The sequence below is a fragment of the Sapajus apella genome, unplaced genomic scaffold (genome assembly GCF_009761245.1).
Source record: "Sapajus apella isolate SASKATOON/1434 unplaced genomic scaffold, GSC_monkey_1.0 scaffold14, whole genome shotgun sequence".
NCBI classification, from domain to species: Eukaryota; Metazoa; Chordata; class Mammalia; order Primates; family Cebidae; genus Sapajus; species Sapajus apella.
The window spans coordinates 5,241,722-5,255,173 of record NW_022436954.1 but is presented as its reverse complement, the minus strand read 5'-3'; the positions used below and the strand labels follow the sequence as shown (position 1 = coordinate 5,255,173).

Here is a 13,452-nt window from a genome sequence, read left to right as displayed (position 1 = left end):
TTCCCCGATCGGGTGCCGGGACCCGCCATAATCCGGCCCCTGAAGTGGCTCCAGCTCCCTTCCCGGCTCCTTCCTGTCCAAGACAATGGGGCAGGAAGCAGGTGCTGGGGGCCTAGAACCACTCGGCTGCCTCCTCTGAGGCTGGAAGGGGCATAAGAGCGCCCCCCCCCACGAAGGTACAGGCAGCAGCACTATGGGCCCCGACGGGGAGAGGGACAAGCCTCTTCGCTTTTACCCCAGAGGACTCTCTCCTCTCAGTCCTGGAGATGGGGCCGAGCCGATGTAGCTTTACTTGTCAGATAAGACAAAGTCCAAAAATATCGAAGAATTTGTCCAAGGTCATGCAGTGAGTCTGTAGAGCTACGGCTGGGAACTAGGGTTCCAGATACTCTCCCGTTGGCCTCTGGGTCCAGTGAGGCACCCAAGCCACGGCTTCCAGCCTTTTATTCCATTTTGGTAGATTTGTATAAAAATACTCTCTTTAGGAAAATAAATAGCAGCTGCCCTCGCTATGGAGGCTTGGATTCCCTGGAGCTAAAGGCTTCTCAGAGCTGAGATCTGCAGATCAGCTCGTCACCGAAGCCTTGGGCGCCTCCTGAGCTGTGTGGTTCAGGAGGGGCCGGCAGAATGCCCTGGTCCAATCACCTGCTGCTGCTGGCAGTGGGGCTGGTGAGTTAGTGTTCTAGGTAGGTAAAGTGGCACCTTCTGTCGGGGGTAGGGTTGGGTAGATCACAGGAAGAGAGAGGGTGACAGAAAATGTGGCAGTGGTCTGGAAGGGGTTAGGGCTCCAGAGGACCTCTAAGGATCTACAAAGTCTCTGGGGTGCCGGGATTCCTCTGGCACAAATGGGAAATACTTTGTCTCTGATTTAGTGCAAATTGTGCTAGAGAGGCCAGCTCTAGAGAAACAGTGGGCAGCTTTGGTGGCCTCAAGTTGGCTCTACTGTGAAGCACAATATGATCAGTCTTATTAGAGGGATGGAGAAGAAGCTGCTGGAGTTGGGTGTGGTGGGATACCGTCCAGGCCAGCTGGACTGGTGGGGGAAGCGGAGGAGACAATGGTTAGGGTGCTTCATAAAGCAAGGAGGGTTGGGGAGCCAAGGGGGTCAGAGGATGGGTCTCCGCTGCTGCTGCTACTCTTGCGATGAGCTGAGGCACAGGGCTCAGGAGTGCTGGGGTAGGTGAAGACCAGGCTGGGAGTAAAAGGAGTTAGGGAGGGTGTGGTCATGAGTGTGGGGGTGTGCAGTGCCTCAGGTTCAAGCACAGGCCCTGGGGAAAGGGAGATACAAGGTACAGGGCGGCAGGATGCTGGCGGGCTGCTGGTGCGCCTGGTACTGCCTGTGTCCCCCTCCTTGTCTCCTTCAGGGATTTTGCAGATGGGTCGGTGGGCTTCTAGCACCAGCTCCAGGCGCTCCTTCTGCTTCTGCAGCTCCTCAATCTCTCGCTGCAGCCCGGATTTCTCATCTTCCAGTTTGTCAGTCTCCTGTAGATCAGGAGAGGAGTCAGGAAGGTGAGGGCTGAATACCCCAGAGCCTCAGATGTTTGAACTCAGGGTTCTAAGGAGTTGGGGTTGGCAGTGGGGGATGGAGGGGCGACGGAGAGTTTCTAGCAAGTCTGTACTGCAACTCCCATGAGCGCCTGGGAGAAAATGGGCACGACTCCCATCAGGCCCAGGCATTTTAGGAGATTGCTGGCACCAGGCAGTGGCTCAGGCCTGTAATCCCAGCACTTTGGGAGGCCAAGGTGGGCAGATCACTTGAGGCCATTTCGAGACTAGCCTGGCCAACATGGCGAAACGCTGTCTCTACCGAAAATACAAAAATTAGCCGAGTCGGGCAGTGGGTGCCCGTCGTCCCAGGTACTCAGAAGGCTGAAGCAGAAGTGCTTGAGCCTGGGAGGCAAATGTCACAGTGAGCCAAGATCACACCACTGCACTCCAGCCTGGGCAACAGAGCAAGACTGTCTCAAAAAAAAAAAAAAGGAGATTGCTGGCTGAGCTTCAAGTGAGACCTGCTGCAGTCAATTTGTTTTTACTTTTTTTTGAGATGGAGCCTCACTCTGTCACCCAGACTGGAGTGCAATGGCGTGTTCTTGGCTCACTGGGCTCACTGCAACCTCCCCCTCCCTGGTTCAAGCGATTCTTCTGCCTCAGCCTCCCAAGTATCTGGCACTACAGGTACATGCCACCACACTCGGCTAATTTTTGTACTTTTCGTAGAGACAGGGTTTCACGATGTTGGCCAGGCTAGTCTCACACTCCTGACCTCATGATCCACCCACCTCGGTCTCCCAAAGTGCTGGGATTACAGGCATGAACGACCACAACCTCTACCTCAGCCTCTGCCACCATGCCTGGCTAATTTTTTTTTTTTTTTTTTTTAGTAGAGATGGAGTTTCATCATGTTGTTCAAGCTGGTCTCGAAATCCTGACCTCAGGCAATCCACCCACCATGGCCTCCCAAAATGCTGGGATTACAGGGGTGAGCCACTGCCCAGCCCAACTGCAGCCAATTTTTAATTGATTTTTCCTCATCCTTTCCCCAGAGGGACGGCCCCTCAGACAAGGAGCAAGGATGGTGGGGAGGGAGCTACATATACTGGGGCTCTGGGGCCTCCAGGGAGACGGGGTCCCTCTGAGCTTGGTGGGCCAGGGCCTGTGCTCACCGCCTGCAGGAAGTCGGTCAGTTCCTTCCTCCGGTTCCTGCACTTGGCTGCAGCCAACTTGTTCCGCTCGCGCCTTACTCGGCGGCGCTCCTCTTCCTCTGGGCTGATCTGGGGGTGAGACCAGCAGTGAGGAGGACCCTGGGCCACTGGCTGCCTGGAACTCACCCCTCACGGTAGCCCAGTGGTAGGACCCTGGCAGAGGTCATGGCAACACAGGGGCCCCCTCTGCCTGTGATTTAGGGATCACTGCACCCAACCAGTTCCCTGCACTGAGGCACTGTCTTCTTGGATTGGTCAAATTTCCTCCTCACACCTAGCTTTAGTGCACATTCCTCTCCTATAATGTCCTCCCCCTCCATAAACTGTAACCCTCCTCATCTCCTAGGACTCAACTAAGATGCTGCTGCCTCCAGGAAGCCCTCTTATTCCCCAGCCAGAAGTGACCTTTCCTCCTCAGCCCCCTCTTTGCAGCACCCTCATCCTTCTGCATCTCTGGACAACCAAGTCTCCTCTTACCCCATGAGCTGTAAGCACTAGGAGGGGCTAATGAGTGTTGCAGATTAAGTTGTAATTTGTTGGAAACCTACTATGTGCCAGCTAAGAACTTTACATAGATTCTTGTTTTTTCACTGAGAATATGCAGAACAGAAACTTTTTTTTTTTTTTTTTTGAGTCTTGCTTTGTTGCCCAGGCTGGAGTGCAGTGGCACGATCTCAGCGCACTGGACCCTCTACCTCCTGGGTTCAAGCAATTCTCCTGCTTGCCTTAGCTTCCTGAGTAGCTGGGACTACAAATGTGCACCATGATTGTGGCTAATTTTTGAATTTTTAGTAGACACTGGGTTTCACCAGGTTGGCCAGGCTGCTCTCGAACTCCTGACCTCAAGTGATCCACCAGCCTCAGCCTCCTAAAGTGCTGGAGTTACAGGCATGAGCCACCTCACCCAGCATTTTTTTTTTTTTTTTTTTTTGAGATAGAGTCTCACTCTCTCCCAGACTGGAGTACAGTGGCCTGGTGGCCTGATCTCGGCTCACTGCAACCTCCACCTACTGGGTTCAACTGATTCTCATGCCTCAGCCTCCCAAGTAGGTGGGACTGCAGGCATATACCACCACACGTGGCTAATTTTTGTATTTTTAGTGGAGACAGGGTTTCACCATATTGGCCAGGCTGGTCTCGAACTCCTGACCTCAGGTGATCCACCTACCTTGGCCTCCCAAAGTGCTGGGATTACAGGCATGAGCCACCATGCTTGGCATCTTTTTCTTTTGTAGTGACGGGTCTTACTGTGTTGCCCAGGCTGGTCTGGAACTCCTGGGCTCAAGGGATCCTCCTGCCACGGCCTCCCAGAATACTTGGATTACTGGCGGGAGCCACCATACACAGCATTTTTTTTTTTTTTTTTTTAAACATAGATTCTTTTTTTTTTTTAGAGATGAGGTTTCACCTTGTTGGTCAGGGTGGTTTTGAACTCCTGACCTCAGGTGTTCCACTCACCTTCAGCCTCCCAAAGTGTTGAGATTACAGGCGTGAGCCAGCATGCCCGGCCTTAACATAGATTCGTAACCCAACTTTCCATGAAAAACTGAAGCCCAGGGAGGATAACTTGCTCCTGGTTCCAGACCAGAACTAGAGCCCACTCACTCTATTGCACAGAGTGACAAGCCAGATGAGGGAGACCATTTCGCCAAAAGGATCCAACTCACAGCTCACAGACCTACCTGGGAGAACCCAGGATCAAAAGGTCACCCTCAGGACCAGGCTGAAAGAAGGACGTACAAGAGGGGTTACCCCTGGCCCGCTTCTGTGGCTCACAGCATGGTCCCTTCTCACCACAAAGGGCAGACAATCTGTTCTGGGAAAGCTGTCCTTGGCTGATTTCTCATCTTTCCCAGGACCCTAACCTCTCTCCCATCCTCTACCCAGCCTGCAGAGCAAGCTTCGTAACCTCATGCCCTGGAGTCTCCTACACCAAAATGCCCCAGGAAGGGGAAAGACGAGCCACTCCTTTAAAGACTCTCTATCTCTTACTTATTTTGGTAAGGGCCTTGGGAAGCCAAGAGTTCTCAGTTACCTCTGCTTCGAATCTTCTGTTAGCTCCCAGTGAGACTGAGTGGCTTGGTGATTTATTTTGCTTTTTTGGTAGAGACAGGGTCTCTCTATGTTGCCCAGCCTAGTCTTGAGCTCCTGGCCTCAAGCAATCCTCCCACCTAGGTCTCTCAAATTGCTGGGATTACAGGCATGAGCTACTGCGCCCAGCCCTGGCTTGGTGGTTTGGATCTGACTTCAGAGTTGGATAGACCTGGGGCCAAGACCAGTCCTATGTCATTACTCACTGTATGCCTTCATTTCCTTGGTGGAAGATGGGGAAAACCAGGTACATTCCCCAGAGGGATTTTGTGAGGATTAAATGAGACAGGGAAACTGAGACTGAGGGAGTAGCTGAAGGGAACCCTCTTATTCCTGTTCTCTTCCAGGCAACATAAGCGCCCCCTCTATGCATGTCAGCAGGTAGACACCCCCTCACCGTTCCGTGTTCACATCTTACATGTTCTCACCTCCACCTCCATCCTTGATCCTGCCATCCCCTCACCTGGAATGTCCTTTCCTTCATCTCTGCCTCTGCCAGTCCTACCCATCCTTCTAAACTAATATGCCACCTTTTCCAGGAAGCTTTCCCTGATCCAGAAGTGACTGATTTTACCCTCTGGACCTCCGCTTGGGGCTCCTATCACTCTCAGCCTTGGGCAGTAGTCACCAGCAGCCTGCCCTCCCCCCTCCTAAACCTGTACTCTTCTTTCCGGCAAGAGCTTCTCCACATCCTAGCACTCCCAGGAGCAGCTGGAACCACTGCAATGCCTCTGTGCCTTACCTGTTCACAAGGCCTTCGACGTATCCCTGGAGGCGGCCCCAGGGCCCGGATGACTCCTGGCCGGGGTTGTGGGGGGCTGTACTGAGGGTAGGTCAGAGGCCTGGGGTAACTGCTGGGCCCCAGGAAATGAGGCTGCACCATCCACTGCAGCTCCTGACTGCCACTCATGGTGTTGACGCTTGGCACGAGGTGGAACTTCTACGGGATAAGAAATGGAAGACCACAGATGAGGTCCATGGGGATTGAGGGGCTCCCACTGGGCAGAGGCTACACTGCTGTCTACCTTCAATGTACTGGCTAGCTCTGGGAACAGAAAGAGCACAGCTTGGCAGTCAGAGTCTGACATGGCGGCAAATCTCTGCTCATAAGCTGTATGACTTTGGGCAGGTCACATAAACTCCCTGTGCCTCCATTTCCCCATCAGAGCTAACATCTATAAAGTATGAACTGCCAGGAACTGTCCTAACCACTGCACAAATACTGACTCATATAATTGGCACAATAGTGTCTTCATTTTCTTTCTTTCTTTTTTTTTTTTTTTTTTTGGGATGGAGTCTCACTCTGTTGCCCAGGCTGGGGTGCAGTGGCACAATCTCAGCTCACTGCAACCTCTGCCTCCCAAGTTCAAGCCATTCTCCTGCCCCAGCCTCTCAAGTAGCTAGTATTATAGGCATGCATCACCACGCCCAGTTAATTTTTGTATTTTTAGTAGAGACAGGGCTTCACCATGTTGGCCAGGCTGATCTTGAACTCCTGACCTCAGGTGATCCACCTGCCTCAGCCTCCCAAAGTGCTGGGATTCCAGGTGTGAGCCACCATGACTGGCATAGTATCTTCATTTTCAGACGGGAGAACAGTTGTCCACAGATACAGAGCCAGTGAGTAGGAAATGGGATTTGAGCCCAGCAGCTGGGCTGTTACCTGCTCCTGCACTCATCTGCGTGAAGAGGATAATTACAGCTCCCAACTCAGGGGAAGGCTGTGAGAATCAGGTGTCAGAATGTGTGTGACAGTCTGGTAAGTGGCAGGTGCCCAGTGCAGAGGGGCTGAGGCAGGAAAGACTCACTGCTCTGGGTTCAGGCTATCCTAATTTTTTTTTTTTTTTTCTTGAGACAGGGTTTCATTCATTCTGTCACTCAGGCTAGAGTGCAGTGAGCTGCAGTCTCAAGCAATCCTTCCACCTCAGCCTCCCAAATAGCTGGGACTACCAGTGTGCACCACCACATTTAGTTAATTTTTTTTTTTTTTTTTTTGAGACAGAGTCTTGCTGTGTCACCCAGGCCGGAGTGCAGTGGCACAATCTCGGCTCACTGGAACCCCCACCTCCAGGGATCAAGCATTTCTCCTGCTTCAGCCTCCTGAGTAGCTGGAACTACAGGTGCCCGCCACCACGCCTGGTTAGTTTTTGCATTTTTAGTAGAGACAGGGTTTCACCATGTTGACCAGGCTGCTCTTGAACTCCTGACCTCAGGTCATCTGCCTGCCTTGGCCTCCCAAAGTGCTGGGATTGCAGGTGTGAGTGATCGTGTCCAGCCTGGCTAACTTTTTAAATTTTTTTGTAGAGACAGGGTCTCACTAGGTTGCCCAGTGTGGACTCAAACTCCTGAGCTGAAGCAATCCTCCCACCTCAGCCTCCCAAAGTGGAGATGATAGGCATTCTGGCATGAGAGGCTGTCTCAGTTCTAATCAGCTCTCAGCCACTTACTGGCTGTGTGACCATGGGCAAGTTACTTAATCTTCATGTACCTCAGTTTCTCATTTTTAATAGTGTTACAAGTGAAGATTACAGGATTTCATTGATGCTAAGAAGTACCCTTTAATAGGTGTGAAATCATAGTTTAATTGGCAATTTAAAAAATGTTAGTGGGCTAGGAATGGTGGCTCACACCCAGCACTTTGGGAGACTGAGGCAGAAGGATCACTTGAGCTCAGGAGTTCCAGGTAACACTAGCCAACACAGTGAGACTTTATTTCCAAAAAAATTAAAAAACTTAATTGGGTGTGGTGGTGCGTGCCTGTGGCCAGGTTGCCTCCCAGCTAGGATCCCAGTAGGATCAGTTGAGCCCAGGAGGTTGAGGCTGCAATGAGCTATGATTGTGCCGCTGCACTACAGCCTGGGCAACAAAGAGGGAGTCCCTGTAAAAGAAGAAAGAAAGGAAAGAAAGGACAGAAAGAAAGAAAAGAAAAGAAAGAAAGAAAGAAAAAGAGAAAAAAGAAAAGTAAAAGAAAGAAAGAAAATTAGTGGCATAAAGTAACGGGGTCTTAAATCCATGAGGGCTTCGATTCTGTGAAATACAGCAAGTGATCTGGCAAGCACCCAGCACGACGTCCCTGCGACCGTTCTATTAGCCAGCTATCTGAGGAGTGGGTTGGGATGGGGCTCAGTGTTCTGGGAGAAGTGGGTTCGAGCTCTGCTGCTGTGCCCTGGGTGTGGGCGCCCGGTCGTCCGGGAAGCGTCCCACAAGCCCAGGCAAGTCCTGACAGCGGTAGCCCGAGCCCAAGCGCTGCGGGCCCGGCGGCCCAGTGACCCCAGTTCCGGGTCCGAGGCACCGCCGGCGGCATCTCCCGCTCCCGAGGTTGTCCGGGCCCGGGCCAGGAAGGGAGGGGCGCCCCGGGTGACTCAGCCGCCGTGACTCGGCCGCCGTGACTCGGCGGAACGGACGCCCCTGTAGACACGTGCTCGCAGCCCCTCGATAGGAAACGGGCACCTGCAGCCTCCCGGGTACCCCCGGTGGGTAGCGGGCACCGTTTTTCGGGGCCGAGAGTGGGTCGCGGGAGTCGTCCGCAGCCTGACCCCGCGCAAGTCCCGGAACTTGGCGGTCTCTATTAGCCGCATTCAGCAAAAGGGTCGAGGGCCGGTCTCCGGGGACCTGGAAGGTTCCACTGCCCCGGCCCCCTTGGGCTCCCCTGGCCCAGAAACGACAGGCACTTGGCGACGGAGGGGCGAAGGACAGACAGGCGGACGGACACGCGGACGGTCGCAGATGGGGCCGAGACTCCTACCCTGGCCCCGCTGCTCTCCCGACGAATCCCGCCTCCCTCCTGTGTGGGGACGTCTCCGCCCGGGCCCAGACTCCAGAGCCCAGGAATTCAGCCACAGGCGGAGAGACCCTCCGACCCGTCGGGGCCGGGCCAACCCAGGAGCCCACGCTCCTTCCGAGGCAGGGGGGACGCAGAAGTCAGAGGCGGGCAGGAGGCGAGAAAGCGGGCGCGGAGACTGAGGGACTGACGCGCGCGCCGAGGGAGAAGGGGGCGGCTGGGAGGAGGGGGGCTCGCGGATCTCGGTGCCCCCGGCTGCGCGGTGGGGGACTGGCCCCGGACGGCGAAGGGGCAGGATCCTCGCCCGGGTCCCCAGCCCGGCCCAGACTCCTGTTCGCGGCTCCAGTCCCGGAGCGTGCGGGAGCTGACCCCGGCCTCCCACGCGCCGTCCTCCCGGGGACCCTCGGCGACTGGCCCCACTCACCTGCTGTGCCGCCTGCCCTGCGGCCGGGGGCTGCGCCGGGGCGCCGTACCCGCTGCAGTTCCCGGAGCTTGGGCCGGGTTCCCCGAAGTCTCGGAACATGCCCGGGGCTGGCGGCTCCGTGGGGTCCGCGACTGCTGGGTTCTGACTCACTCGCACTGTGCGGAGTCTTTTCTTTTTATGAATGAAAAGTTCTAGGGCTGAACCACTGCGACCGCTGGGGGTGGGAGCGTTGCAGCGGCGCGGTCACCTCCAGGCTCCACCCCTGAGACGCGCCGCCGAGGCCCGTCGGTCTCAAACTTGGCGACGCCTCCCCTAGCCCGGCGGCCGCTTTTTCACCGGGTTAGGGACCGGCTCCGCGTCCCCGGGCGGCGGAGGGCCCGCCCCCCCTGACGTAGCTGCCCATACATGGTGCAACTTCCTCGCCGCGCCCAGGTGGAGCCCCGGGTTCCCCCGCGGACTGACGCACCTGCCCGAGCCCGCGCCCCGCCCCAGCCCTCTCCCGGTCTGGGTTAGCCTCCGTTTCTGCTCAGACAAAATAGCACGAAATAATCACGTCTCAAAAATGAAAAAATAAAACAAACAAAAAGACAAAAAAATAAAAAACAAAAAATTCAAAAAAAAAGAAAGAATCACGTCTCCAGGAGCCACACCAACGGCCACCCAAAGCTTCGTGGAGATCTTTCCATTGGCCTTGTTTTAAGACTTCGAGTATATGAAAAGTGAAAAAATGATAAGCGAGGGTTACAAAAATGGTGACATATTTTATTTTATTTTACTTTATATTTTTGAGACAGGGTCTCTGTCTGTCACCCAGTCTGGAGTACAGTGGCGCGATCTCCGCGCAGTGCAGCTTCAACTTCCTGAGCTCAAGGGATCCTCCTGCCTCAGCTCCCTTTCTAGGTCAGTGTGACTACAGGCGCTTGCCACCATGCCCGGCTAATTTTTGTGTTTTTGTAGAGATGGGGTCTCGCAGTGTTGCCCAGGCTGGGTGATATATTTTTAATGTTTATGATAAGGTAATGCTTTGAACTAACCACACATATAATGCAGTATAATTGTATCACTCAGGATAATTTCAGGAGCTATGACAACTTTAATTCAGGGCCACTACAGGTGTCCTGAGGTCTGATAAACGCCGTCTTCTTTACTGTCAGTGCCTTTCGGAGACTGTGTGGCCACCAGTTTCGTCTGGAGAGTATGTCAAAGGTGAGTGTGAATGTAAGGCCATGGCCAAATGTGCTTGGGAGGCAGGCACCATCCTCATCCCTGTTTTACAGGTGGGGAAACTGAGGCCGGGAGCTGCTGAAATGAATTGTTCAAAGTCACTAAGTGAGTAGCTGACACAGGTTGCCAAATCACAGCAGTGGGAGATCCAAGCCTAGGCTCAGCCAAGATTTTATAAAGCCCTTACGGCTTCACAGAAGCCTTGTCGCACATGCAGAACGTTAGTGCTGAGCACCATCCAAAGCTGCTTCTCTGATTTCTTCCATCTAACAGATGAGGAAACTGAGGCCCAGATGGAGTACTGAGCTGCCAGTTTTCACACCACTACAGAAAGGGAGCTGGGGCCGGTTACTGTGGCTCATGCCTGTAATCCTAGCACTTTGGGAGGCCAAGGCGGGAGGACCATTTTGAGACCCCATCTCTACCAGAAATTTAAAACTTTTCTGGACATGGTGGTATGACTGCCTGTGGTCCCAACTATTCTGGAGGCCGAGGTGAGAGGATGGCTTGAGCCAGGGAGTTTGAGGCTGCAGTGAGCTGTGACTGTGCCACCTCACTCCAGACTGCGGGACAGCGCAAGACTTAAAGTAAATAAATCAAGAGGGCTGGGCTTTCCTGCTTCTCCATGGTCTTTCCATTTCATCAGCTCTAGCTTTGCCCTCTGGGCTACCTTCCATGGGAACACAGGCCAGCAGTCTGTGGGTGCACTCAGGACTTTGAGACAGGAAGGCCAGTTTGGGGCTGGGGTTCTAGTCCCAGAGCTACCATTTTCTGTGTGACACTGGGCAGGTCATCTTCCCTCACTTGGGCCTCCCTGCTGATCTCATGGAGCTGTTTTGGGATCAAATGAGATCACAGATGTGAAAGTGCTTTGTAAGCTGTGAAGTGTTGTGCACTCAGAAAGTGGTTAGCAGTCTGGTGCATCTCCTTCGCCTTTGCCCTACCCGGTGTTTTTGTCATCCTCTTGTCGTCATCATCTGTGTGTGTGTGTGTGTGTGTGTGTGTGTGTGTGTGTGAGAGAGAGAGAGAGAGAGAGAGAGAGAGAGAGAGAGAGAAGAGAGAGGGAGGGAGGGGGAGAGAGAGAGAGAGAGAGAGGCAGAAGAGGAGAGTGTTTTTGAGGCAGTGTGACCCATGGACAGAACATACATGCTGGGGTCGGACAGCTCTGGGGTCCGGGTTTGAACCTGGTTAGGCTGCTCACCAGTTGTGTGACCTAGATGAGGCCCACAATCTCTCAGAGCCTCTGTTTCTTCATCTGTGAAATGGAGACATAATGTAACTATCTCAGGATTGTTGGAGGACAGAAATCATGTCACATGCTTACCACAGCACAGAGTAAGAATTACCCTAGCTAGTTTTGGAATAAAAAGTCAGGGGCCAGGCATGGTGGCTCACGACTGTAATCCCAGCACTTTGGGAGGTGGATCACGAGGTCAGGAGTTTGAGACCATCCTGGCCAACATGGCAAAACCCCATCTCTACTAAAAATTAGCTGGGCGTTGTGGTGCGTGCCTGTAGTCCCAGCTGCTCGGGAGGCTGAGGCAGGAGAATCGCTTGAACCCGGGAGGCAGAGGTTACAGTGAGCTGAGATCGTGCCACTGCACTCCAGCCTGGGTGACAGAGAAAGACTCCATCTTAAAAAAAAAAAAAAAAAAAAAAAAAAAGATGCCAGCACAGTGGCTCATGCCTGTAATTCCAGCACTTTAGGAGGATGAGGCTGTAGCTGGGATTATAGGCATGTGCCACCACACAACCTCTGCCTCCTGGAATCGCTAGAATCCAGGAGGCGAAGGTTGCAGTGAGCCAAGGTCATGCCATTGCACTCCAGCCTGGGCAAGAAGAGGGAAACTCTGTCTCAAAATAAATAAATAAAAAAAATAATTAGACAAATTGTAGTGAAAATGAATTCACATGTTAATAAAAAGCCCCAGTGGGAGTCTTTGGGACTGACCACATGTGAGCGCACTCATACAGGACACATGCACGCACACACACACACACACACACACACACACACTCTGATGTCCCAACTCCTCGGCAGAGCCCAGGCTGGACAGGTCAAGGGCGACACAGGTAGCCAGGGGAGGGATGGCACAGGTCAGCCTTGACTGCGTTCACTTGCCTGCTCCAGAAACATCATCCTGCACCTTAAGCAGTGGATGCTGGAGTCACTGGGGCAGCTGAGGGAGCAGGGGCTCAGGTCTGGGTGTGTGTGTGTGATTACATGACTTTGAAAGTCTCTTCCTGCTCTAACCGTCGCTGGAGCCACAAGGAGGTCCTTTCAGAGGGAGCACATTCCAACCTCCTCAGTCACTAACCCCCGCCTTGTGGCCGTAGAAACGTTCCTGGCCTCTGACCTCACTATCTTCCACCCAGTGGAGGCCAGGAGAGAACCCCAGGGGGCCACAGCCATCGCTGGAAGTTTGGGGGCAGGGAGGCTTGAGAGACCATGCCACCGTGCCTTGGTGGCCCTGTAAGACTGGCTCAGTCCCTTCCCCTTTCTGAGCCCCCAAGAATCCCCACCTTTTGGGACTGCAGTGAAGGAAAGGAGGCTTGGCACCCCATGGGTTCTCTGTGTGGCCAAGGAATTGGAGGTGATATTTATGTTTATCCGTTTCTATTCACTTTTTAATTGAAGTTTATATTGTTTTTGTTTGTTTGTTTTGAGATAGGGTATCATTCTGATGCCTAGGCTGGAGAGCAGTAGCAGGAACACAACCCACTGCAGCCTTAATCTTCTGGGCTGAAGCGATCCTTCCTCCTCATTCTCCCGAGCAGCTGGGGCTACTGGCGCGTGACACCATGCCAAGCTAATTTTTTTAGGCTCAGGCAATCTGCCTGCCTCGGTCTCACCAAGTGCTGGGATTACAGGCGTGAGCCACCACTCCTGGCCTTTGAAGTTTATGTTTTTACTTGAGATTCCATTTATGTAACAAACAATTAACTACTTTAAAGTGTACACTTCAGTGGCATTTATTACATTCACGATGTTGTACCACCACCACCTTTCTTTAGTCTCAAAACTTCATGACTCCAGAAAAATGCCCCATACCTATGAAGCAATCACTCCCTATTTCCCTCTTCCCTCATCCCCTGGTATCCACTAATTTGTTTCCTGTCTCTATGGATTTGCCCATTCTGGGCATTTCAAGTAAATGGACTCATACATTATGTGGTCTTTTGTGTCTGACTTCTTTACTTAGCAGAATATTTTCTTTCTGTCTTTTTTT

At 53.2% G+C, this 13,452-nt stretch overlaps 1 protein-coding gene across 1 annotated transcript; it reads right to left on the bottom strand.

Moving 5' to 3' along the window:
* Positions 1–401: 401 nt before the first annotated feature.
* On the bottom strand, positions 402–9,341 carry FOSL1 (FOS like 1, AP-1 transcription factor subunit). The gene is made up of 4 exons (XM_032282814.1): positions 8,999–9,341; positions 5,536–5,733; positions 2,664–2,771; positions 402–1,482 (listed from the first exon to the last, which is right to left on the bottom strand). Exons 1-4 carry the CDS (start codon positions 9,095–9,097, stop codon positions 1,072–1,074), a joined length of 816 nt encoding a protein of 271 aa, XP_032138705.1. The 5' UTR covers positions 9,098–9,341; the 3' UTR covers positions 402–1,071.
* Positions 9,342–13,452: the final 4,111 nt, after the last annotated feature.